The following is a 25579-nucleotide window of genomic DNA, read 5'->3' as shown; positions in this document are numbered from 1 at the left end:
GAACTAAAAAATGAAATTTCAGACCTATTAGTAAAAATGTGTAACTTATCATTAAAATCATCCATTGTACCTGGAGACTGGAGGATAGCAAATGTAACCCCAATATTTAAAAAGGGCTCCAGTGGCGATCCAGGAAACTACAGACCGGTTAGCCTGACTTCAGTGCCAGGAAAAATAGTGGAAAGTGTTCTAAACATCAAAATCACAGAACATATAGAAAGACATGGTTTAATGGAACAAAGTCAGCATGGCTTTACCCAGGGCAAGTCTTGCCTCACAAATCTGCTTCACTTTTTTGAAGGAGTTAATAAACATGTGGATAAAGGTGAACCGGTAGATATAGTATACTTGGATTTTCAGAAGGCGTTTGACAAAGTTCCTCATGAGAGGCTTCTAGGAAAAGTAAAAAGTCATGGGATAGGTGGCGATGTCCTTTCGTGGATTGCAAACTGGCTAAAAGACAGGAAACATACTGCTCCTATTTGTAACCCTCCCTGTTTACCACTCCTGTTATCTGTACTTTCAAACATTTTGTTACAATGTAAACCGGCATGATATACCCACTAATGCCGGTATAGAAAAAGTTTTAAATAAATAAATAAACAAACAAACAAACAGAGAGTAGGATTAAATGGGCAATTTTCTCAGTGGAAGCGAGTGGACAGTGGAGTGCCTCAGGGATCTGTATTGGGACCCTTACTTTTCAATATATTTATAAATGATCTGGAAAGAAATATTAGTGAGATAATCAAATTTGCAGATGACACAAAATTGTTCAGAGTAGTTAAATCACAAGCAGATTGTGATAAATTGCAGGAAGGTCTTCCTGCAATTTATCACAATCTGCTTGTGATTTAACTACTCTGAACAATTTTGTGTCATCTGCAAATTTGATTATCTCACTAATATTTCTTTCCAGATCATTTATAAACCTTGTGAGACTGGAAAATTGGGCATCCAAATGGCAGATGAAATTTAATGTGGATAAGTGCAAGGTGATGCATATAGGGAAAAATAACCCATTTAACTACTCTGAACAATTTTGTGTCATCTGCAAATTTGATTATCTCACTAATATTTCTTTCCAGATCATTTATAAACCTTGTGAGACTGGAAAATTGGGCATCCAAATGGCAGATGAAATTTAATGTGGATAAGTGCAAGGTGATGCATATAGGGAAAAATAGCCCATGCTATAATTACACAATGTTGGATTCCATATTAGGTGCTACAACCCAAGAAAGAGATCTAGGTGTCATAGTGGATAACACATTGAAATCGTCGGTACAGTGTGCTGCGGCAGTCAAAAAAGCAAACAGAATGTTGGGAATTATTAGAAAGGGAATGGTGAATAAAACGGAAAATGTCATAATGCCTCTGTATCGCTCCATGGTGAGACCGCACCTTGAATACTGTGTACAATTCTGGTCGCCATATCTCAAAAAAGATATAATTGCGATGGAGAAGGTACAGAGAAGGGCTACCAAAATGATAAGGGGAATGGAACAACTCCCCTATGAGGAAAGACTAAGGAGGTTAGGACTTTTCAGCTTGGAGAAGAGACGACTGAGGGGGGATATGATAGAGGTGTTTAAAATCATGAGAGGTCTAGAACGGGTAGATGTGAATCTGTTATTTACTCTTTCGGATAGTAGAAAGACTAGGGGGCACTCCATGAAGTTAGCATGGGGCACATTTAAAACTAATCGGAGAAAGTTCTTTTTTACTCAACGCACAATTAGACTCTGGAATTTGTTGCCGGAGGATGTGGTTTGTGCATTTAATATAGCTGTGTTTAAAAAAGGATTGGATAAGTTCTTGGAGGAGAAGTCCATTACCTGCTATTAAGTTCACTTAGAGAATAGCCACTGCCATTAGCAATGGTTATATGGAATAGACTTAGTTTTTGGGTACTTGCCAGGTTCTTATGGCCTGGATTGGCCACTGTTGGAAACAGGATGCTGGGTTTGATGGACCCTTGGTCTGACCCTGTAGCAACTGCTTCTGAGTACCCTTTCAATCGCAACCGCTTCCCTTCAAAAGCCAGGTCACGAGACAAAAGCAATGCACCCACTCTGAAGAGATTGGGCCCTGCCGGAGCAGCCCTTGAAGATGACCTAAATTCAGAGGACAGTTGACAACGATATTTATCAAGTTCGCAAATCATGCACCACTAGTATCACCTTCTCGGATGCCTCTCTATGCATCTTAGCATGCATCTTATCAGAGGCCATGGAGGAAAATCAAATAACTGAACTCTCTCTGGCCACGAAATAACCAGCACATCGATTCCTTCCGAGCCAAACTATCTGCAACTAAAAAGCCTGCTTGCCTTAGCATTCCCTTCTTGTCACCATGATAAATAATTGAGGTACTCCCCACCTGGCCTGAATTAGCTCCATTGCTTCCAGTGATAAATCCCATTCTTCCAGGTCCAACCTGCTGCTGGCTGAAGATCTCTGTTCAGCAACTACCAGGTATTGCAGTTTGTCAAACTGGTAGGCCACAATATGGGTATTGAGCTCTAAAAGGCGTTCTTTCCAAAACTGGCCAATAATCTGGGGTTCTTACATAGGGTGGGGGTTGAGGGAAGGTGTTGGACAAGATTCTAGTCTTTTTAGTCTATTTTAGCACAGACTCTAATATCAACAGGTGGAATAGGTGAACTAACCCAAACCCAGGAGCCTATTGAATTCTATATATAAGGTCATTTCCTGGCTACTGGAGGAGGCTGGACTGTAAATATCATAGGATCGACTGAATTGGGATTGCTGCAGGCTTGGATGGTGTTTCCAGAATCAAAAGCAAACATCGGTGCAAGATCCTTGTCCTTGCGTGTGTTGACCGCCCAGATTGCCCAAGAATTTGTAGTACAAGTAGTCTTCTGGTAGAGTTAGAGGGAGTAACTGCCGCTCCATGCAGGTTACCCCAATACACCCTTCATTTCCACCTCTAGTCTTTACAGATCCATAGTGTTTATCCCATGCCTTTTTTAATTTATTGTTTTCATCCACACCACCACTTCCGGAAGGGTATTCCAAGCATCCACCAATCTCTCTGTGAAGAAAAATGTCCAGATGTTGGTTCCGAGTCATCCCCCCTGGAGTTTCATTTCGTGATCCCTAAATCTGTTATCTTTCCAACAGAAAAGGTTACATGATTATGCATCATTAAAAAATTTCAGGTATCTGAAGGTCTGTATTTATTTATTTATTTATAATTTTTATATACCGACGTTCTTGTATATAATATGTCTGTTTGTATAAGAACAGTCTTGTGAGAAAGGCAGTCCTTGAATGCATGTAGCGCATAACGTATAGCTCGAAGTTCTAGGAGATTTATCTGAAAAGTGGCTTCGAGCTTCGTCCACATTCCTTGAGTCTGCAAATGGTCTATATGTGCGCCCCAACCGAAGGTGGATGCATCTGTAGTTAGAGTTACTTGTGAAGTTGGTTGCTGGAAGGGTAGGCCTTTGAGCAAATTGTTCATTGATGTCCACCAGAGGAGAGAGGAACGAAGTTCCTGAGTTATCTGAATGTGAAAGGACAGTGGCTGAATGGCTTAAATCCATTGTCTCTTGAGAGACCATTGCAGTAATCTCATGGTCAGTCTGGCATCGCCGGTGTCTATGGCTGTGGTCTTGGCGGTATCGCCTCGAGGAGTGCATCTCGTACCGCTTGACGGATGTATACGTCAAGTTCTGCCCGCATGGCTGATGAGATCAGAGCAGTCGTGGGGGGAGGCGGTGATGGCGATGCCGGTACCTCTTTAGAGCCCTGAGGAGGAACGGTTCCCTGCACCGATGCCGGTGGGGATCGCCCTGGCATCGAAGGCCCCAGAGACTCCACGTCTAGCCGAGGTTTCTTAGCCAAAGTCGTTTCCATCGATGGTACTGCGGGTACCGGATCGATGGTCGATGTGTGCGACCTTCGATGACGATGTCGATGTTTTTCTCTCTCTTTTGACTTTTCGCTGCCCAACGTCGATGCCTTTGACCATGGCGAGGGGGAGGGGATGGAAGCATCTCCCGCCTCACCTGGGACTCATTTCTTCAGCACTACCTTGCGAATCGATCCGGCCGGAGACGATTGCGTGGAAGACGATGCTGAGGGTAACAGCTGAATTTGGAAAAGCTGCTCCATCTTCTCCATCCGGAGTCGACGTCCCTTTGATGTCATGCCAGCGCACTGGGGGCAGGACTTGACATTGTGGTTCCTGCCGAGGCAGAGCACACACTCTTGGTGTGGGTCTGTTATGGACATGGTTCTAGTGCACTTAGGGCACTTTTTGAATCCCGAATCCATTTTGGTCGGACAGCCGTCGACAACCATGGGATGGAAAAAAATCGGTGCGGAATCGACGAAATGAGGAAAAAATCCTACCGCGATGGTGTATAAAGGAAGACCCTTGCGGCTAAAAGTTTTTCCGATCGTTTTGAAAAATTTTTAAAGTGTGGAGAAATTTACCACAGGACTCCAAATTAACTGCAAGGCTAACGGCTCCACGGAAAAAAGAAGACTGAAGGGAGACCCCTGTGGCAGAAAGTATAATGGCATGCTCAGTGGGCACTTTGGATGCCAGTCAAAGCTTTATTGAACTTTGACAGAAGTTTTTCCGTAATGTGAGGACTAGCATCCTGCTTGTCCTGGGATAATCAACGGAACCTTCCTATTCAGATGGTCCCTATGTCAGGTTCAGGGACTTGACAAATGCTTTGGGATAAATGTACTACAAACATCCATAACAGGCTATCGGGCTACTACATGCTTTTTAGGCCTGAGGAGAAGGGAGGCTAGGCTGGGGTCTTCCCTGCTTACTGATTTTGGTGAATTCTTACTTACACATCTCTTGTTTCAATACCATGGATAAGTTAGTCTCTTGGAATGTAAATGGATTGGGTTCACCTATAAAAAGGAAAAAGGTACTCTCCCATCTTAGATGATTGCACACTGACAGCCTGCTTGCAAGAAACTCATCTTTCTGCCACTGAAAGTCAGAAACTACAAAAGGAATGGGTGGGTTCATGCCTTATTCTGCAGCCCCTGCTAGGAAAGTGGAGGTTGCTATAATTAATAAGCAAGACTACAAATTTTCAGGTTAATAAATGTATAACAGACCCTGAGGGAAGATTTATTATACTGATAGGGGAATGGTATGGACTGCTTATTACAACCTGCAATGTCTATGCTCCTAATGGGTATTCACACTCTTTTTTTTGTACACCTGTCTAATCTTCTTATTACCTACATGCAAGGCACCCTTTTTTTAGTTGGTGACTTCAACTGCACACATGATCCTGCTATAGATAAAAATCCAGCCCAACCAACAAAAACTGGCGGAAAAAACAAAACAAAATAGGGATAGCTTTTCTTGCCAACAACTCCACTTAATAGATATATGAAGAGCATTACACCCGGAACAAAGGTATTATACACATATATCTAGATCTCACCTCTCTCTTTCCCGTATAGATTATATTCAGGTATCCAAAGATTTTTTTTTTCACGTTGTCAAATCTGATATCGAAACACAAGCCATTTCAGATCACTCGCCGGTATCTGTGCTCCTCAATTTACGACCCGATAAAGACTCGCCCCGTATCTGGAGGTTCCCAAGTCATCTCAAAGATGACCTTAAATTCCAAACCTTCTTACGAGATAAGTGGAAAGACTTCCAAAACCAATAACCAACAACACACCTCCTTGCCCCAACTACTTTGGGAGACAGGAAAAGCGGTATTATATGGGGAGAGCAGCATTTGTTTCGTTTTGGAAACAAACCAGGGAAACTCATGGCGAATTTAGTATGTTCCGCTAAACAAAAAGCGTTTGTCACGCATGAAAAATCATACGGGAGATGTAGTTACCAACAAAAAAGATATTTGTAAGTTTTGACGTTTCTATAAGACCTTATACACAGCAGACCCGGATATCCTTTTTTCAGAATCTTGTTTTGCCAAAACTTAATCCAAAAACAACAAAGGTCTCTGTGTAATATTTTCAAAACTGTGACAGACTTATTTTAAACAGACATGTCTTGATGGCGATGGAACCACATCTGCAAGCCTGACAATGGCAGTATAACAAACTACCGTCCGGTCTAATCGTCATTTGCGGTGTTATTCCAAAGGCTTTAGCTGAAGGTGCTTCCAAATGACAGTTCAGAGTAAATATGGGGTTTGGGGTTCTTTATACTTTTTTTTTTTTTTTTTTTGCCAAAACTTAAAACATCCCAACTAGATTTCCTGAATCGTCCCATCCAGACATTCGAGGTGCTCCAAGCCATTAACTCTGTTCAGTCTGGGAAATCCCCCGGGCCAGATGGTTTTTCCTACAACTTTTATAAAATACTCAGTGCTAGCCTTGCTACACACCTTTGACTGACTTCTATGTGGATGGCCTTGCCCAACAAGAATTCCCATCAAACTTTAATTTGGCCCATATAACAGTACTTCCTAAACCAGGTAAAGACCCCTTGATACCCATTTCCTACAGGCCAATATCACTGCTCAACTGTGACTTAAAATTATTAGCAAAAGTTCTGGCCGAAAGGTTAAACATAATACTGCCCTTGCTCATATCTCCAAATCAAGTAGGCTTTGTTAAGGGAAGGAAAGCAAACTCGAATATTGTTAAACTCATAACAGCCTTAAATATATGCCAAACTCACAAAATTCTGGCTCTAGCCATTGGGTTTGACTCTGAGAAAGCATTTGACAGAGTATCCTGGTCTTATTTCTTTTCCGTACTTCAACAGTTTGGCTTCAGGGATGAATTTCTACAATATATTCTTCTTCTCTATGACAAGCCGGTCTCTCGCATCATGGCTAATGGGTTCCTGTCAGGGGTCGTCAACAACCAGAGGGGAGTGAGACAAGGGTGTCCCCTTGTCACCCCTACTCTACATCCTTTCTATTGACCCCCCTGCTTCGAAGGTTGGATTCTACTCCAGGCATAAGAGGTTTTGGAGGCCCTAAGTCATGTCTTTCAAGTGGCGGCGTTTGTGGACGATGTACTGGTCTTCCTGATGGACTCGCAAAGCTCATTAATGGCTGTATTACAGCTGCAAACTCAGTTTGGCCGATTTGCAGGTCTCAAAATCAATCAGGATAAATCTGAAGCCATTGATGTCACAGGCACCATCCAGGCAACTTGGCCGGGAGATTTTCCTTTGAGATGGGTGTCGGGAGAACTCAAATATTTAGGGATTAAAATCCCCTTAAACTTATGGGATTTATATAAAGCAAATATACAACCATTACTGAGCCATACCATAACAACTCTAACTAGGTGGAGGTTGCTACCTCTCTCTCTGATAGGACGAATCCAACTTTTTAAAATGATTCTGTTCCCCAAATGGTGATATACTCTGCAGATGATACCCATCTGGATTACCAAAAGAGACCATAAAATTTTGTTTAGGGTCTTACGAAGATATCTTTGGCAAGGCAGACAGGCTAGATTATCAATCGAGTTCCTTATAGGGTCCATGGCCGAAGGGGGATTGGGCCTTCCAAATCTGCAAATGTACAATTTAGCTTGCTGTTAGGGACTGGATCTTTTCGACCTCAAATTTTATCCCATACCAAAGCCTTTTGGAATGGTATGGAGTAACTTCACTTAACCATCTTCTCCAAGCAGACATTCAACTGACATCTCCGCATATCAGAACTCATATTTTGTTCCACACATGCAGGAGGGCGTGGTTGCAGCTGTATTCGCAATACCACCACCCACATCGTTTATCCCCACTATTCACAATAGCCCATCATGCTTTATTTCTCCCAGGTTTAGATAATGGGACGTTCCGCAGATGGCAGAGACAAGGACTAGCTTATGTCTCAGTTGTTCGAATCAGCATCTGGGCGACCCCTAACATTCCCAGAATTACAGCAACAATTTCAGATCCAGCATAATGATTTTTTCGCCCTTTTACAAGCACATCACTTTATAAGAAGCAGACCGCTACAACTATTGGATTCTAACCCGGTAAAAAAGATCAGGGAAGTTCTTCAACCTGGGAAAATCAGCGCCCCACCATATCCATTTTGGTCAAGGCACTGAATGGCAGCCAGTGCACAGCAGTCCCTAAAAGGCATTTATATGAGATGGAGGGAATGGCCTCTCTTTTCTGTCTCTTATGCTGAGTTCAAAAATATTTTTGCTAATATGCCTGAAATATCGGATAATGTGCTACTGAAAGAATCCCATTATAAATTTCTTTGGCAAATATATATCCCTCCAGTATGAGCTTACTAGACGAAGATCAGTGCTTCCAGGCTGTGTCAAGAAATGCAAACTTTATGATGGTACTTTGTTTTTGGGAGTGCCCAATAATATTACAATTCTGGGAAAAAATTCAGACACGATGTGCACGGTTTGTCCACTCTACGCTGCCTCTGCACCCTAATTTTTGGCTTTTTGGGTCGGCCACTTTCTTAGATTTATGTATTAAACCAGCAGACTGACTATTTCTTGGAAAAGCTGGAGCTCCTCTCCAAAGAAGTTTGCGGCCAACCTAAACACCTGGTCCACTTTTTTAAATTACTTATCTCCCACAATGATACAAACCTTAGACCATTTATGAGGACCGCCTCGTCTCACCGAAATAGAGGGAGAAAAGAGGTTGGAAGCTGATGAAAGACACATTATATCCTGGCCCATAGTCCAATGTCAGGATATGACCCAGTATTGAGATAGAGGCAACAAAGCATGGGTGGACAATCCACAGTGGTATCAGACAGCCCCAACACTTTGACCCCCAAGAAGTACAGTGCAGAAGTGCAGTGTAAAAGATAATATTCACTGTCACAAAATGACTATGACACATAATCCTGCATCCAGCAGGGGTCCCCCTTCAGTCTCATCTTATAGTAAAATTACATGCGAAAACTAAGAAAACATAAAAAAACCAATACTGCGGGGTGGCAGGCGAGTTTCGTGAGGACTAACATCCTGCTATCCTATGAGAATACCTGTTACAGGTAAGCAACTCTTGCTTTCTCACAGGACAAGCAGGATGGTAGTCCTCACATATGGGTGAGTACCAAGCTGAGGATGCCCGAGCAATGCACCAAATGAACCCAAAGACGTGCAACAGGCACAACAACTGGGGTGGAATTTGATAGAGGGCATCCTGAACTCCACCGGGTTGGCGGAAGGATGTTGGTACCTCAGTTCGCAAATAAGATGCATAGCACAGACTGGCCAAAGATGGAATCTTGTCTGCCAGCCTTGTCTAAACAATAATGGGCTGCGGTGGTGTGGAAAGAACTCCAGGTATCAGCCTTACAGATGTCAGCAAGCGGTACAGAGCGTAGGTGCGCTACTGATGTTGCCATGGCCCTGACAGAGTGTGCTTTATCACGGTCTTGAAGCGGAATGCCTGCCTGTTGGTAACAAAAGGAAATGCAGTCCGCTAACCAGGAGGAGAGAGTCTGCTTACCCACAGGTTTGCCCAATTTGATGGGATCAAAGGAAACAATTGAGTGCATTTCCTGTGAGCAGCCGTACGGTCTAGACAGAATGCTAGAGCATGTTTACAGTCAAGGGTATGCAGAACCCGTTCTCCTGGGTTTGAGTGGGACCTGGGAAAGAAGGTGGGTAGTATAATGGATTGATTAATATGAAACTCCGATACTACCTTAGGTAAAAACTCATGCAGAAGTTTAGTGTAAGGCGGGTAGGTAACTAAGGCCTGTAACTCACTAACTCTGCGGGCGGAAGTGATTGCCAAAAGAAAAAAAGTCACCTTCCATGTGAGATAGCGGAGATCACAGGATTGGAGAGGCTCAAACGGTGGTTTCATGAGCCGCCCCAAAACCATGTTGAAGTCCTAAGAAGGGGTCAGAAGGCGCGGTGGAGGTTTAAGGTGAAGCAAGCCCTTTAAAAAGCGTGTGACAAGGGGCTGTACTGAAATGGGTACATCCCCGACACCTTTATGGAAGGCGGCTACCGCACTGACATGTACCCTGATAGACGTTTTGAGGCCTGACTGACAGGAGCCAGAGATAGTCCAGAAACTTCAGTGTGGGACAAGTGAAAGGATCGATGGACATGGAAGTACACCATCCCGTAAATCTGTTCCATTTATAACGATAAGACTGCCTTGTGGAAGGCTTTCGTGAAGCTACTAGGACATGGGAAACCGGCTCTGAAAGGTTAAGAGGTTGAAGAATTAACCTTTCAACATCCAGGCAGTCAGGGAGAGGGCCTGGAGTTAGGGTAACAAAGGCAGCAATTGTTCTGAGTGATCATAGAAAGATAGAAACAAAGAAATGACGGCAGAAGAAGACCAAACGGCCCATCCAGTCTGCCCAGCAATTTCATACTTTTATTTATTTTTTTTTTCTCATACTTATGTTATCAGAAGTGAGTCCTTCCCCAGAGGTATGTGCCAGTGTACTGATAGGTCATGGAGAATTGGAAACCAGACCTGACGTGGCCAATGAGGGGCTATGAGAATCATTAGCCCCCTGTCCCTGCGCAACTTCACGAGAGTCTTTGAGACCGCTGGTCCACGAGAGGGAGAAAGCATCTCTGGGCTGGCGGTGTTGGCTGTGAGAGAGCAGAAGCTCCCTACTTTGCGGTTGTGAATTTATGCAAAGAGGTCTATGTGAGGGTAACCCAACGTTGGAATATTGAGTCCGCTACAGTGGGGTTGAGGGACCACTCGTGCAGTTGAAAAAGTGAGACTCAGCTTGTCTGCCAACACACTGTCCACTCCCAGCAAGTAGGTGGCCTTGAGGTACATCGAGTGGGAAAGGGCCTCCTCCCATATCTGTGCAGCTTCCTGACACAGGAGGTAGGAGCCTCCTTGCTTGTTGATGTACCACATGGCCACCTGGTTGTCTGTTTGAATCAGGATGACCTGGTTGGAGAGGTGATCCTGAAAAGCTCTGAGAGCATATCTGATTGCACGAAGCTCCAGGAAATTTATTTGGTGTTTGGCTTCCTCTGGAGACCAGATGCCCTGAGTTTGCAGGTTTCCAACATGTGCTCACCAGCTGAGGTTGGAGGCATCCGTTTTCAAGGTTATTTGAGGTTCTGGAATCTGAAATGGAAGGCCCTGTACCAGAATGGAATGATTTGTCCACCAAGCTAGGGATAGCTGGAGCTGTTTGGTGATGCGGATTGTGGAGGACATTGGCTGAGAAGACTGAGTCCACTGCATTACTTCTCATAGTCCACTGCAATACTCTCATGGCGAGTTGAGCCATGGGAGTGACCTGCACTGTGGAGGCCATATGACCCAATAATATTAGGAAGTGACGTGCAGTTGAATGTTGTCGAGACTGCAGTCGAAAGGCCAGAGAAGCGAGAGTGAGAGTTCGATCTTGAGGTAGGAAAGCTTTCACTTTTAGAGTGTCCAAGTCGGTCCCTATGAACGATAGAGTTTGCAAAGGAACTAGCCTGGATTTTTTATAGTTTATGAGAAAATCCAGGGAGATCAGGGAATGCAAAGTGAGGCGAAGGGACGTCAATGCCCCTTACCGAGAGGGAGCCCTGATCAACCAATCGCCAAGATAGAAGAAGACATGGACACTGACTCCTGAGGTAGGCCTCTACCACCACGAGGCACTTGATGAAAACGCATGGGGCAGATGCTAGGCCAAAAGGTAACACTCGATATTGGAAGCATTTTGGGCCTACTAGGAATCACAGTGATCTGCGATGTGATGGAGCGATGGAAATGTGCATGTAGGTGTCCTGAAGGTCTAGAGCACAGCCAGTCTGACCTTTGAAGGAGGGGGAAGTAGAGAACCCAAGGTCACCATCTTGAACTTTTCTCTTTGTAGGTATTTGTTTAGAGTGCGAAGATCCAATGTTGGATGCACACCACCTGACTATTTTGGTATCAGGAAATACCTGGAATAGAATCCTTGCCCCTGTTGGGAGAGGGGCACTGGTTCTATTGCTCGGGACTGGAGGAGGAGGGAGATCTCCTGCTCCAAGAGTGGTGAACGGTTGGATGTTCCCCACGTCAGCCGAGGTGGGGAATCCGGTGGGACAGAGAGAAAGTTGAGGTGATGACCTTGGGATACTATTGCAAGTACCCACTGATCTGTGGTGACTGTGTGCTATAGGCTAGAGAAGTGGCACAACCGGCCGCCAACCGGAATAGTTGGAAGTGGAAGCTGGGTACTGCGCTCTAGAAAGGAGTCAAAAACCTGATGCTGGACCTGGCTGAAGGGGTTGGCTGTGACTTCTGTCCTTTAAGCTGCCTAGGTTGTCCTTTTTGGTAAGGCTTAGAAGGCTGACCCCTGGACGCTGGGGGATAGTATCTCCTCTGCAGGTAGAACTGCCTCTTGGAATCTCTCTTAAAAGATCTTTTGGAAGAAGAAGAGGGATCAGAAGGCAACAAGACAGCTGGCACAGAGTATCTTGGTGGTCCTTGAGCTGAGCCACTCCTTCTTGAATCTTTTCACTGAAAAGATTATCTCCTGCACAGGGCAAGTCAGCCAATCTGTCTTGTACCTCTGGTCTGAGGTCTGAAGATTTCAACCAGGCCCATCTCCTTGCACTGATACTGGCTGCTGATACCCTGGAAGCAGTGTCAAAGATGTCGTATGCTGATCGTACTTCATGCTTGCCAGCATCTAAGCCCTTTTGTGCTAGGGCATGAAGCTGGTCCTGGAATTGCAGAGGTAAAGCTTCAGCAAAGTCTTGAATCTTTGTGAACAAGGCCCTATTGTATTGGGTCATGTAGAATTGGTAGGATGTAATGCGAGAGATGAGCATTGATCCATGAATACCAGTCTACCAAATGCATCCAGAAACGTCTGATCTTTTCCTGGGGGAATGGAAGAGTGAGGTTTGGAGCATCTGGCCCTCTTTTGTGCTGACTCCACAACCACTGAGTGATGATCCGAGTTCTTTGGAAACCAGGGGCTGACTGAACTAGGTAGGTGGCATCTGCTTTTCGGTTAACAGGTGCCACCAAGCCAGGGTCCTCCCAGTTTCTCTTCAAAAGGTCCAAAAGGATGTCATGAATAGGGATGGACATGATTTCCTTTGGAGCATCGAGAAATTGTAGAAGCTCTAGCATCTGATGTCTAGAGTCCTCTTCTGTCTGAAGCTGGAATGGGACAGTTTCAGACATTCCTTTACAAAATTAATAAAGGATAGGTCCTTTGGAGGAGAACGCTTCCTTTCATCGGGAGGGGAGGGCTGTGAAGGTAGATCATCAAAATCCTGGGACGAATCTTCGGTCCAAGGATTATAAGGGTCATCACCAGTTCCAAAATGTTCTTCAGAAGGAAGTAACGGAGTTATCCCTGAAGGCCCTGACCTGGGCATCGATGGCCCCGAAGGAGGAATTGAAGGTATCGAGGGCATCAATGGCGGCATCGCTGGCACCGAAGGGGGTATCGACGGAGGCACCGATGGAATTGGTGACATCGATGGTTGTGTCTGTGGCGGTACACCTGATGGCAGAATGAAGAGCAGTGTTTCTTCTTCCTCCGATGACAAGGGAATTGGCGAGGAAGGAGTCCGGTCCCTCGGTTTGGATCCACCGGTGGAAGGGCACAGATTAACTTGTCCATTCTTACCAATAGTGGTGCAAGCGCCACAGGCATCGGGTCAGTGACCGGAGGAGGAACCGGCACCAGCATCGATGGAAGTTGGAAGCCCTGGAGTGCTTTGCCAATGGCCTCTTGGATCATCCGATCCAATTCCTCACGGAAACCTGGGGCATGAATACCCGGTTCCGGAGTGGGAGGCAGCACTGGCGTAACCGGAGGGTCCAATGGTGAAGGTGGAATCGCGGATCCCGGCACCTGTCCAGGTGAGAAACGCCTTGGTGATCCAGAGACAGAAGAGGACGAAGCCTTTTCTGCATGGGGCTTCTTTGTCGGAAACTCAGACGACGTCGATGTCGAGGGTTTACCCGTATTGATGGCCTGAGCTTTACGATGGTGGTGTCGATGTTTTTCTCGATGTTCACTCTGGTGTTTTTCCAGAGGAGGTCAACACCCGTGGAGTCATCGAGGCCGGTCGGATAGCAGCAGAATCCCGGTGCTGGCGTGACATGGACGGCACTGGTTGAGACGAAGTCGAAGATATTGATGGAGTCTTGGTTTTTGGCTGAAAGAGAAGACCCATCTTATTGAGCCGAGCCTTGCGACCCTTTGGTGTCATTTGGGCACATTTGGTGCAAGTAAGGACATCATGGCCGGACCCCCAAGCACATCACACAGACCATGTGAGGGTCAGTGAAGGACATTGTTCGAGTGCAGTCGGGGCACGGACGGAAACCCGATGCCATGGCTTCGACAAAATTTAGTCGCGGTGCGGTCGATGGCCAGTAGGCCGCGAGGGAAAAGCTAGATGGGAATCGACCACAAACGGGCAAAAAAACTTACTGTTCGACCGCGGAAGAAAGAAATCGATATGGGGACCCCTGTGGGGTAGATTTTTTTGAAATTTTTTTAACAAAGTTCCGTGAGGAAAATTCCTTCAGGAATCTCTGAAGAGCTCCTTAACTGGCGTGGCTACTGCTGCGCAGAAAAAAGAAGACTGAAGGGGGACCCCTGCTGGATGCAGGGTTGGTGCTATGCTGGGCATGCCCAGTAGGTGCCAGTCAAAGTTCTAGAAACTTTGACAAAAGTTTTCCATGATTGGGCTCCATCCTCTTGATGTCACCCATATGTGAGGACTACCATCCTGCTTGTCCTGTGAGAAATATTTGATTCTTTACACTGAATACTATCTGATGCACAAAGAGGATGATTATTGAATGTTACATTGAATGATACACCATGTAACACAAGTTACACAACAAACATTACTTAACACCATACGTAGGAAGGAAGGATGGAAAAACGGATGGAAAAGAGGGGGTAGGGGAAGGGGAAACTTATAACAAATGAGTGATATAGGATAGCACATACAGGACACATTTACAAGCTGTTTTTTTACTGTGATTATAGATACTAATATTCATGATTTCCTTTGGAGCATCGAGAAATTGTAGAAGCTCTAGCATCTGATGTCTAGAGTCCTCTTCTGTCTGAAGCTGGAATGGGACAGTTTCAGACATCTCCTTTACAAAATTAATAAAGGATAGGTCCTCTGGAAGAGAACGCTTCCTTTCAACGGGAGGGGGAGGGTCCCTCCATGTGCCATCCCTAAAGAAAGCATACCTCACAGCTACAAGGGATCAGGCGCTCTCCATTGCTGGACCTATGCACTGGAACTCACTCCCAACCCACCTCAGACTTGAACCTTGCATCACCAAATTCAGAGCCCAGCTCAAAACCTGGCTATTCAAACAAGCCTTTCCCCAACACCCTTGATGAATATTTAATTGTGATGGATCATGACCTGGATTTGACTATGAACTTGTTCTTATGACATTATAGTTCACTTAATTGTTCCTATGCTTCTCTGCTCTCCTATTGGTTTTTTGTACCCCCTATCCTTCCCCTGTTACTTGTAATTTCCGTTGCTTTTGTTCCATGTAAACCGAGGTGATGTTTCGACTAACATCGGTATAGAAGACTCTTTAAATAAAATAAATAAATAAATGATGTACTGTTAATGGTTACATTTCGGATTTTATTACTACTTGTTTAAACTAATGGGCAAACTATTTAGGGTTTATATTATTACCATATCTCTGTATACTACAAGATCACTGTGATCCACTACAGCTGATGTTGAGCTACTTTTAAAGATATGTAAAGGTTTGTATTAATCCTACTTCTGAAACCAATAAAAATATCAACAAAAAAAGATATATATTTCTGCCATTTCTTAGTCTCTCCACATTGTTCTTTGTCACCTTTCAATTTCACTATACCATTTCGGGCCTCCTTTTTTTCTCTGATATATCTGAAAAATGTTCTGACACCTCGCTTTACCTCTTTGGCAATTCTTTCTTCCACTTGACCTTTTGCTTTCCTGATATTTTTGTCTCCCTCAATTTCACCAGGTATTCTTCCCTGTGTTCCTCTTTTTGGAACCCTTTATACTTCTTGAACGCTGTTCTTTTTCCTTTATTTTTTAGCCACCTCCTTTGAGTACCAGATCAGTTTTCTTTTACTTTTCTAATATATAGATTTGTTGCCTTTGTAATATCTCCTTTTAGTTTGGCCCACTGCTGTTCCACTTCTCCCAGTCTTCTAGTTCTTCCTCCAGGAACATCCCCATTTTGACAAAGTCCATATTTTTGAAATTCAACCTCAAATCTTTGTGTAACTTTTCTGCATCATATTTTCGATATACCATACTGTCTGATGATCACTGGTGTGTGGGCACCTATGCGGACATTAGACGTTATCCTCATTTGTGAGTACTAAGTTAATCATCACACCCTCACTCGTGGGTTCCATTACCATTTGTTTGAGCACAGCCTCTTGGAGGCATCCACTCTCTCCTACTTCTTGTAGATTCCACAGAAGGGATACTCCAATCCACAGAAAGATTAAAATCTCCAACAAGCAACTTCTTCCTTCTTTCCACATTTTGGATGTCTTTAACCAGATCTCTGTCCAGCATTTCTGTCTGAATTGGAGGCCTGTAGACCACACCAGTATAAAGGGAAGCACCATCTTTTTAAAGGATTGCACATAAAGCAAAATTGCTTACCTTGTAATAGGTGTTATCCCAGGACAGCAGGATGTAGTCCTCACATATGGGTGACATCAATAATGGAGCCCTATGTACGGAAAACTTCTCTCAAAGTTTCTATGAAACTTTTGAATGGCACTGGAGTGCCTACTGAGCATGCCCAGCATGCTATGATATTCCCTGCCACAGGGGTCTCTCCTCAGTCTTGTATTGTAGCAATGAGCGTTAGCCAAAAATAAAATAATAAACGTATGAGGCCCAACTCCGCGGGGTGGCGGGTGGGTTTCGTGAGGACTACATCCTGCTGTCCTGGGATAACACCTATTACAAGGTAAGCAATTTTGCTTTATCCCAGGACAAGCAGGATGCTAGTCCTCACATATGGGTGATTAGCAAGCTAGAGGCTGATTCATTTTGTGCTGAAATGACCGTAAGGTATTGTTATTGAAATGAATCAGTCGAAATCACAGCAGGTTGGATGTAGAAGGAGTTGGGATTACACTGGAAACAAGTTCTTTAAGACGGATTGTCCATAGGCTGAATCTTGTCTTCCCTCTTTGTCTAAGCAGTAGTGAGCTGCAAAGGTGTGAAGAGAACTCCATGTTGCTGCTTTACAAATGTCCAGAATAGGTACAGAGCGAAGGTGTGCTACTGAATTTGACATCGCTCTGACTGAGTGTGCTTTTACTCGCCCTTGAAGAGTAAGGCCTGCTTTTTCATAACAAAATTGTATGCAATCTGCTAGCCAGTTTGACAGAGTATGCTTACCCACTGCTTTACCTGGCTTGTTTGGATCATAGGATACAAACAGTTGACTGGATTTTCTTTGGGCTGTAGTGCGGTGTAAATAGAAGGAGAGCGCACGCTTACAGTCCAAGGTATGTAGGGCTCTTTCACCTTGATGGGAATGAGGCCTAGGAAAGAATGTAGGTAAAACTATTGATTGATTTAAGTGAAATTCTGTAACAACCTTAGGAAGGAACTTTGGATGTGTCCGGAGGACTACCCTGTCATGTAAGAACTTCGTAAAAGGCTCGTATGTGACTAGTGCTTGCAATTCACTGACCCTTCTGGCCGAAGTGATGGCTATAAGAAATACCGTTTTCCACGTAAGGTATTTAAGGTCACAAGTACTTATGGGCTCAAAGGGAGAACGCATAAGTCTAGTGAGTACTACGTTCAGATCCCATTGTATACTCGGGGAATGAACTGGAGGTTTAATGTGAGCTAGGCCTCTCATGAATTTAGTGACGAGAGGCTGTGTAGAGATAGGAGCGTCGTCCAGCTTATTATGGTAAGCTGAGATTGCACTTAAGTGTACCCTTACCGATGATGTCTTAAGACCAGAGTCTGAAAGATGGTAAAGATAATCTAGTAGTGATGTAGTGGGGCAAGTGAAAGGATTTAAATCCTGCTGAGTGCACCACAGCGTAAACCGTTTCCATTTGTAGGAATAATTCTTTCTAGTGGAAGGTTTACGTGCAGCTATAAGTACTTGAGATATAGCGGATGGAAGGTTGAATTGCTGTAATATTAAGCTTTCAACATCCATGCTGTCAGGGACAGGGATTGAAGGTTGGGATGGCGCAACTGACCCTGTTCCTGAGTTATGAGATTGGGAGCTACTCCCAGGCGAATTGGATCCCTGACTGAAAGATCCAGTAGTGTGGGGAACCATACTTGTCGAGGCCAATATGGGGCTATGAGTATCATAGTCCCCTTGTCCTGTTTTAGCTTCACTAGTGTTTTGGTTATGAGCGGTATCGGAGGATACGCGTATAACAGGCCTGAGTTCCAATGGCGAGCAAATGCGTCCTTTGGCAGGCTGTTCTGCTGTCGGAGTAGAGAGCAGTAATTGTTCACTTTGTAGTTGAGCTGGGATGCAAAGAGATCTATCGTCGGTTGGCCCCAGCGCTGGAAGATTTTGGATGCTATTGTTGGATCCAAGGACCACTCGTGCGGTTGGAACTGACGACTGAGGCGATCCGCCACTGTGTTGTGGATGCCCGCTAGGTAGGTGGCCCGTAAAAGAATTGCATGTGTCAGGGCCCAGTCCCAGATCTGTGCTGCTTCTTGACAAAGGAGGTACGATCCTGTTCCTCCTTGTTTGTTGATGTACCACATTGCAACTGTGTTGTCCGTCTGGATTAAGACAGTCTTGTGTGATAGGCAGTCTTTGAATGCATGCAGCGCATAACGTATAGCTCGAAGCTCTAGGAAGTTTATCTGAAAAGTAGCTTCGAGTCGTGTCCACTTGCCCTGTGTCTTTAGATGACCAATATGTGCTCCCCAGCCTAAGGTGGATGCATCTGTAGTCAACGTCACTTGTGGCACTGGCTGCTGAAAAGGTAGACCTTTGAGCAGGTTGGGCATTAGTGTCCACCAGAGAAGTGCGGCTTTGAGCTCTGGTGTGATATAAACAGGAGTGAACATTGGTTGAGTGGCTTGTATCCACTGTGTTTTGAGTGTCCATTGTAGAAGTCGCATGGTCAGTCTGGCCATGGGAGTTACATGAACCGTGGAAGCCATGTGCCCTAGAAGAATGAGGCACTGGTGAGCCGTCACCTTGAATCGGTTGCGGAGCTGATGAGTTAAGAGGACAAGTGTCTGAGCACGGTCTTTTGGTAGAAAGGCGGTCGCTAGTGTAGTGTTTAGCTCTGCACCTATAAACTGTAGTAGATGAGTTGGTGACAGATGGGATTTCTGGTAATTGATGAGAAATCCCAAGGAATGAAGGACTTGGATGGTGAGCTTGAGGGACGCGACGGCACCTTCTTTTGAATGACTTTTGATGAGCCAATCGTCTAGATAAGGAAACACGTGCACCTTTTGTTTGTGTAGGTGTGCCACTGCTGCAGCCATGCATTTTGTGAACACTCTGGGTGCTGATGCTAGTCCGAATGGCAGCACCCTGTATTGAAAATGCTGATCTAGTACTTGAAACCGCAGGTACTGGCGATGCGGAGGGTAGATGGGGATGTGAGCGTAGGCATCTTGAAGATCCAGAGAGCAGAGCCAATCTCCCCTTTGAAGAAGAGGCAGAATGGAGCCTAGGGATACCATTCTGAATTTTTCTTTCTTGAGAAATTTGTTGAGATTCCTGAGGTCTAGGATAGGACGAAGGCCTCCTGTTTTCTTTGGAATGAGGAAATATCGGGAGTAGAATCCTCTGCCCTTCTGAGGACCAGGAACTGGTTCTATGGCCCTGATTCTCAGAAGGGTGGATAATTCTGTTTGAAGAATTATGGAGTGTTGATTTATTGAATGAGAGTGAAGTGGTGGATTCTCCATAGGGGTAGTTGAGAAATCCAACCTGTAACCGTGGGTCGTGATGGATAACACCCACTGGTCGGTGGTGATGGAGGCCCAATTGCTGAGAAAATGTTGAATGCGGCCTCCTACAGGTGTTTCGGGGAACGGATTTATGCTGCTGCTCTCTGGGGTTGTTCAGAAACCAGACGTGGCCGTTGTTTGTGGAGGCGGCTGAGGCCTCTGCTGCCTTTGCCTAGGCTGCTGGCGCTGTGTTGGACGGCTAGGCCTCTGTCTACCTGCTGGGGGGTAGTATCTTCGTTGGCGATAATAAGGCCTTCGAGTGTCTCTTTTTGGAAATTTTCTGGAAGAGGCCTGCGACTCCTGAGGCTGAGACGACAATTGCTTCAAAGTCTCTGAATGATCCTTAAGTGTCGCTACTGCTTCCTTTATTTTGTCTCCGAAGAGATTATCCCCCAAGCATGGTAGATCAGAGAGATGATCCTGGACTTCTGGGCGAAGATCCGATGCTTTTAGCCATGCCCATCGTCGTGCAGCTATAGCTGATGCGGACAACCTTGCTGCTGTCTCAAAACAGTCGTAAGTGGCCCTGACTTCGTGTTTCCCCGAGTCAAGGCCTTTATGTACTAACGCTTGAAATGCCTCTTGGTATTGATCCGGTAAGGCCAGAGAAAGTTCCTGTACTTGCTTCCAAAGGTTTCTTTGGTATTGGTTCATGTACAGCTGGTAAGCTGTAATCTTCGATACCAGCATGGAACCCTGGAAAACTTTCCTGCCGAGGTTGTCCAACAACCTACTATCTTTTCCCGGCGGCACTGAAGCATGGGATTTCTGTCTCTTCGCCTTCTTTTGGGCGGACTCTACCACCACTGACTGGTGGGGCAGTTGTGGCCTTTGGAATCCCGGAGTTGGCTGCACTAAATAAGTGGCCTCAGCTCTCTTATTGATCGGGGAGACCGAACTTGGATGCTCCCAGATTGTTTGTTGAAGTTCCTGTAAGACTTCATGCACTGGGATTGCTAACATCTCCTTCGGTGGGTCTACGACTGTAAGACTTCCAAAGTCTTCTGTCTTTGATCCACCTCTGTTTGTATAGGGAATGGGATGGTATCAGCCATTTCCCTAACAAAGTTCGTGAAGGAAAGATCCTCTGGTGGAGACTTCCTGTGATCCTCAGTTGGAGATGGCTCCGAGAATAAATCTTCTTCCGAAGAGTATTCTGAATGGGAATCATCCGATTCCTGCTGAGGCTTAGGATAAGGTGCTGATGGTCCTACAGGTGAATGTGGCCTAGGGGGCCTTGGCACCCCTGAAGGGCCTGGAAGTGGATCTTGCGGTGGTTGCCTTGTCAGGATTCCCAGTAGTGTGTCCAGTTTGTTGAAAACTGGGTGCAAAATGGGAACATCCTCCCGAGGAACCGGTGTTGGCATCGGCCTTCCTGGTGAGGGCACCGGCATGGGCATCGGCACCGAGGACGGAATCAGGGGAGGCGTACGAGGTAACGGTGAATCCACCGGGGTTGGAATCGATGTCGGTTCCCGCGGCATCGTCGATGACCCCGGAATCGTTAGTGCAGAGATGGGCATCGATGGATGTGGAATCGGCATCGATGGCGGTCTTGCGTCTCGAAGAGCCTGTTGCACCGCTTGACGAATGAGTATGTCAAGTTCCACACGCACAGCTGGTGAAAACAGAGCAGCTGTGGAGGGAGGCGGTGTTGGCGATGCCGATTCCTCCTCAGGGCCCTGAGGAGGTTCGGAACCCGGCACCGATATCGGTGGGGATCGCCCATCAGTAGGCCTTGGAGCCTCTGCTTCCGTCCGGGTTTTCTTAGCAGGGGAGGCCGTACCTGTGTTAGTGTCTCCGGACACTGACTCCCGCCGTCGTCGATGTTGATGGCGATGCTTCTCAGGCTGTTTGTCGCTTCCTGAAGTGGATGCCTTCGATGAAATCGACGGGGATGGAGTGGAAGCGTCCCCCGCAGCCGGTAGTTTCTTTTTTAATAGTAACTGCCGAACCGAGGCCGATGGCGAAGACTGGGCCGACGTCGACGGTCTTGGCAGCAGCTGGACTGAAAAGAGCTGCTCCATCCTTTCGGCCCTCAGTCGTCGACCTTTCGTGGTCATTTCAGCACAGGATGAACACGCTTGGATGTTGTGATCCTTGCCGAGGCAAAGAACACACTCACCATGCGGATCAGTAATAGACATTGTTCTATTACAATTCGGGCATTTTTTGAACCCGGAGGCCATGGCGCCGGACAGCCGTCGACGGCGAACCCGAATTTTATCGTTCCCAGCCGGGAATCGAAAGAGAAAAAAGTTACCAGCCGGTAACAAATGGGAAAAACCCCTCGATGGATAAAAATTTAATTGAAATTTTCTGATTTTTTGTGGAGATGAAATTTCACCTCAGACTCCAATCAAACCGCGAGGCTAACCGCTTCGCGGAAAAAAGAAGACTGAGGAGAGACCCCTGTGGCAGGGAATATCATAGCATGCTGGGCATGCTCAGTAGGCACTCCAGTGCCATTCAAAAGTTTCATAGAAACTTTGAGAGAAGTTTTCCGTACATAGGGCTCCATTATTGATGTCACCCATATGTGAGGACTAGCATCCTGCTTGTCCTGGGATAATGCTTCTTTCCTACCCCACATCCCTTGTCCTTCTTTAATAAGTTATAGCCCAGGTGGCCATATCCCAATCATGAGACTCAGCGAACCATGTCTCTAACAGCAACAATGTCCAAATTCACTTCCACCTTTAGGGCCTGCAGCTCTGGGATTTTATTGCCCAGACTTCAAGCATTTGTGGTCACAGCTTTCCAACTTTTATCCCTTGGCTTGCTATTTTTTATGATCATCTTTTCCGCTTTTTTGAGCTGATTGATTTTGTTTAATAAGAAATATAAAAGTTACAGCTGAGCCCCTAGTTTCCTGCAACAGTTTGGGGTATATTCTACAGCAAGTGTTAAGAAATTCTGCAGCAACCCTGTAAAACATTTGCATACATTTGAATTATGTACATTAAATATTGTAAATATGTTTTTATAATAGTTTTCCAAACTTGTTTAGGTGCATAATTTGTTTTTAGGAGCTTTAAGGATGAGGGAATATCTGGTATGGATGTGCGGGATGGAAAAAAATGTAAATCTTTGGGATGGGGAAAAGACAGCAAGAGAGATTCGGGGAGAGAGAGGCAGAAGAAGAACAACAGATTAGGGGGTGGGAGGAGGATGAGAAGAAAGAGTAGAGAGGGATAGAGGGATGTTTTAGTATCTTTGGGAGGGTTTGGGATCCAAAAATAGAAGTGTTCCTCCCCAGGCTCCAGCCCTGCTCCCCTTAGCATCCCCACTCTGGTCTTCTCTTCTCTTCCTCTCCTTACACCAGTGTTTTTTTCACCCTTTCCTATCCCAATCCAAGGTGTCATTCCAAGTGCACATATACACACCTATGCTCCCCAGTCCCTTTCACACCTCCCAGTTCCCTAGGCCCCTCCTTCACACAGCCCCACCACAAACCCCCATTCCTTTCATACATCATCCTCTCCCCCCACCAAATTCACATTATTTCACAACTTCCATTCCAAACATTCAACCCCAGTTCCTCTTTCATATTACATCCCTTCCTCCACAAAAAACCTATCCCTCAGTTCTTTCATAACATTTCTCCAGCATCTCTTTCCTTCAGTCTCCCGTGCTAATCGCCCAGCACAAGAGCATTAGTATCAATTGAGGTCGTGTTATTGCCTTCTGCTGTCCAGACATCTGCTGCTTTGAACCATATGGCTTTAAGATCTACCACATGTTCAAAGCAGCAGTCGACCCAGGGAGCAAGAAAGACACAGAGCGAGAGATAGACAGAGAGAGAGAGAGGTAGAGAGAGAAGTATGATTTAGCTTCATATCCTGCTGCTGATCAGCACAGGAGGGAGGGAGAAAAAAATTAAAATGCACCACACAACCACTGCCTCACAGACCAAGCTCAATCCCTGGTCTCCTGTGGTGATTCCAGAAGAATCAACCAATTCCATAGGAAGAGCTGGATTTTGGCAGCCCTTCTTGCTGTTGCACAAACACACGAGTCTAGGGGTCCTGGCTAATGCAGCCTACATGCCAAAAAAGTACCTCCAAGCTATCCATACCAGAGGGCTCCAAGAATAAGTACTTAACAATTAAATTGTATAGGAGTCTGTTATGGATACAAAAATGTTTTAAACATTTAAATCACTGCTGTAATCTTTTTTAAATAGATTCTTTGCTATTCCTAGTAAGAACAATTAAAGGTTTTCTTGGATCCTCCCTTGTGCTCTCGTCTCCTGTAACCCTGTCCTCTACATTAAAATAAATTGATAGTACAGCAGCCCCTATGTGCATGGGCTTATGAGCATACCTGATGTACACAGATGTTGCATTTATCACAAAAGACCATTTCATTGCCATCTTCTCCGTCTGGAGACTGACAGACATCACAGACCACATCTTCATCATACTCGATTCCAAGCCCTTCCTCAGTCTCAATAGCATGATTCATGTTGTCATAACATCTTTGCTCAAACTCCTCCATGACCCTTTCCATGGTATATTCATCCAGTTCAGTTATTCCTGGTTCACAAACATAATATATATTAATTTTAAACATGAGCACACAGAACAGCACATTTAAAGAACAGCTTATCATCATTAACAGCTCCTCACTGATACTGCAATTTATGTTCATATATTCAAATTACAGCTGAAGTGTTATCACAACTGCTCCAATTCAGAATTTTAGGATCAAAATACCAACTGCACATTACATTCTGCCACCATTTTTCCCCTTTACATTTCTACTGAGTAGCAAAATTTACTGAGTAGCAAATCACTTGGACTGGATGGTATGCACCCCAGGGTTCTGAAGGAATTCAAGAATAAAATTTCAGATCTGTTAGTTAAAATTTCTAATCTATCATTTATTTATTTATTTATTTAGAGGTTTCTTATATACCGAGGCACGTTTGCAAAACATCACCTCGGTTCACAATGTAACATAAATTAGCAACAGGCTTTACAATAATAACATTAACAGGTAGGGATTAACAAGGGCAGGGGAGAATAATACGAGAAATATATACAAATGTACAAGTTGATATTAACAAGTAGGTTAAATAAGCAATAATGATGATTGGGGGGGAAGAAGAGGAGGGAACCTAGAGTAAAGAAGGGGGGGAAGGAGAGGGTGGGGGGTGTAGAATGGGCGAGGGTCAGAAGGGTGGGGAGAGGGTCAGATGGGGTAGGGAGAGAAAAAAAGAAGGTGAGAGGGTCAAATGAGCGGTCGGTAGGTGGTCAAATGGACGGTGATGTCGAATCTATGTGGGGAGTCAGTTTATTAGTCAGGATACGCTAGTTTGAACAGCCATGTTTTAAGATTGTGCTTAAATGTTTTGTGGCAAGGTTCCTGGCGTAGTTGGGAAGGCATTTTGTTCCAGTGGGAGGTTCCTGATATGATAAAGGATCGCTCTCTAAAGGTGATATGTTTCAAGCACTTAGGAGAGGGTATTTGGAGTTTGGCTAGGTGATGTGTTCTTGTGGGTCTTGGAGTGTGAAGCAGGAGATGTTCTGGGAACCATTGCATGTCCTGATTATGAATTGCTTTGTGTATTAGCGTGAGTACTTTATATATTATCCTGGAGGTTACAGGGAGCCAATGTAAAGATTGAAGGACTGGTGTGATGTGGTCATGACGGTGTGTGTTGGTAA

General features: G+C 45.1%; 1 protein-coding gene across 5 annotated transcripts in view; it reads right to left on the bottom strand.

Moving 5' to 3' along the window:
* Nucleotides 1-25579, bottom strand: part of JADE1 (jade family PHD finger 1) — a 545699-nt gene that overhangs the window by 269817 nt on the left and 250303 nt on the right. For all 5 annotated transcript variants that reach the window (XR_003854973.1, XM_029592138.1, XM_029592223.1 and 2 more), the window contains one exon: nucleotides 24234-24445. Coding sequence is in view for 4 of the 5 variants with exons in the window: in XM_029592138.1 (XP_029447998.1) it covers nucleotides 24234-24445 (212 nt within the window). In the remaining variant the exon portion in view is untranslated. The remainder of the gene's footprint in view (nucleotides 1-24233; nucleotides 24446-25579) is intronic.

This window comes from Rhinatrema bivittatum, chromosome 1 (assembly GCF_901001135.1).
Source record: "Rhinatrema bivittatum chromosome 1, aRhiBiv1.1, whole genome shotgun sequence".
Lineage (NCBI taxonomy): Eukaryota > Metazoa > Chordata > Amphibia > Gymnophiona > Rhinatrematidae > Rhinatrema > Rhinatrema bivittatum.
Note: the sequence above shows the minus strand (reverse complement) of the source record. Positions and strands in the feature narration are given on the sequence as shown.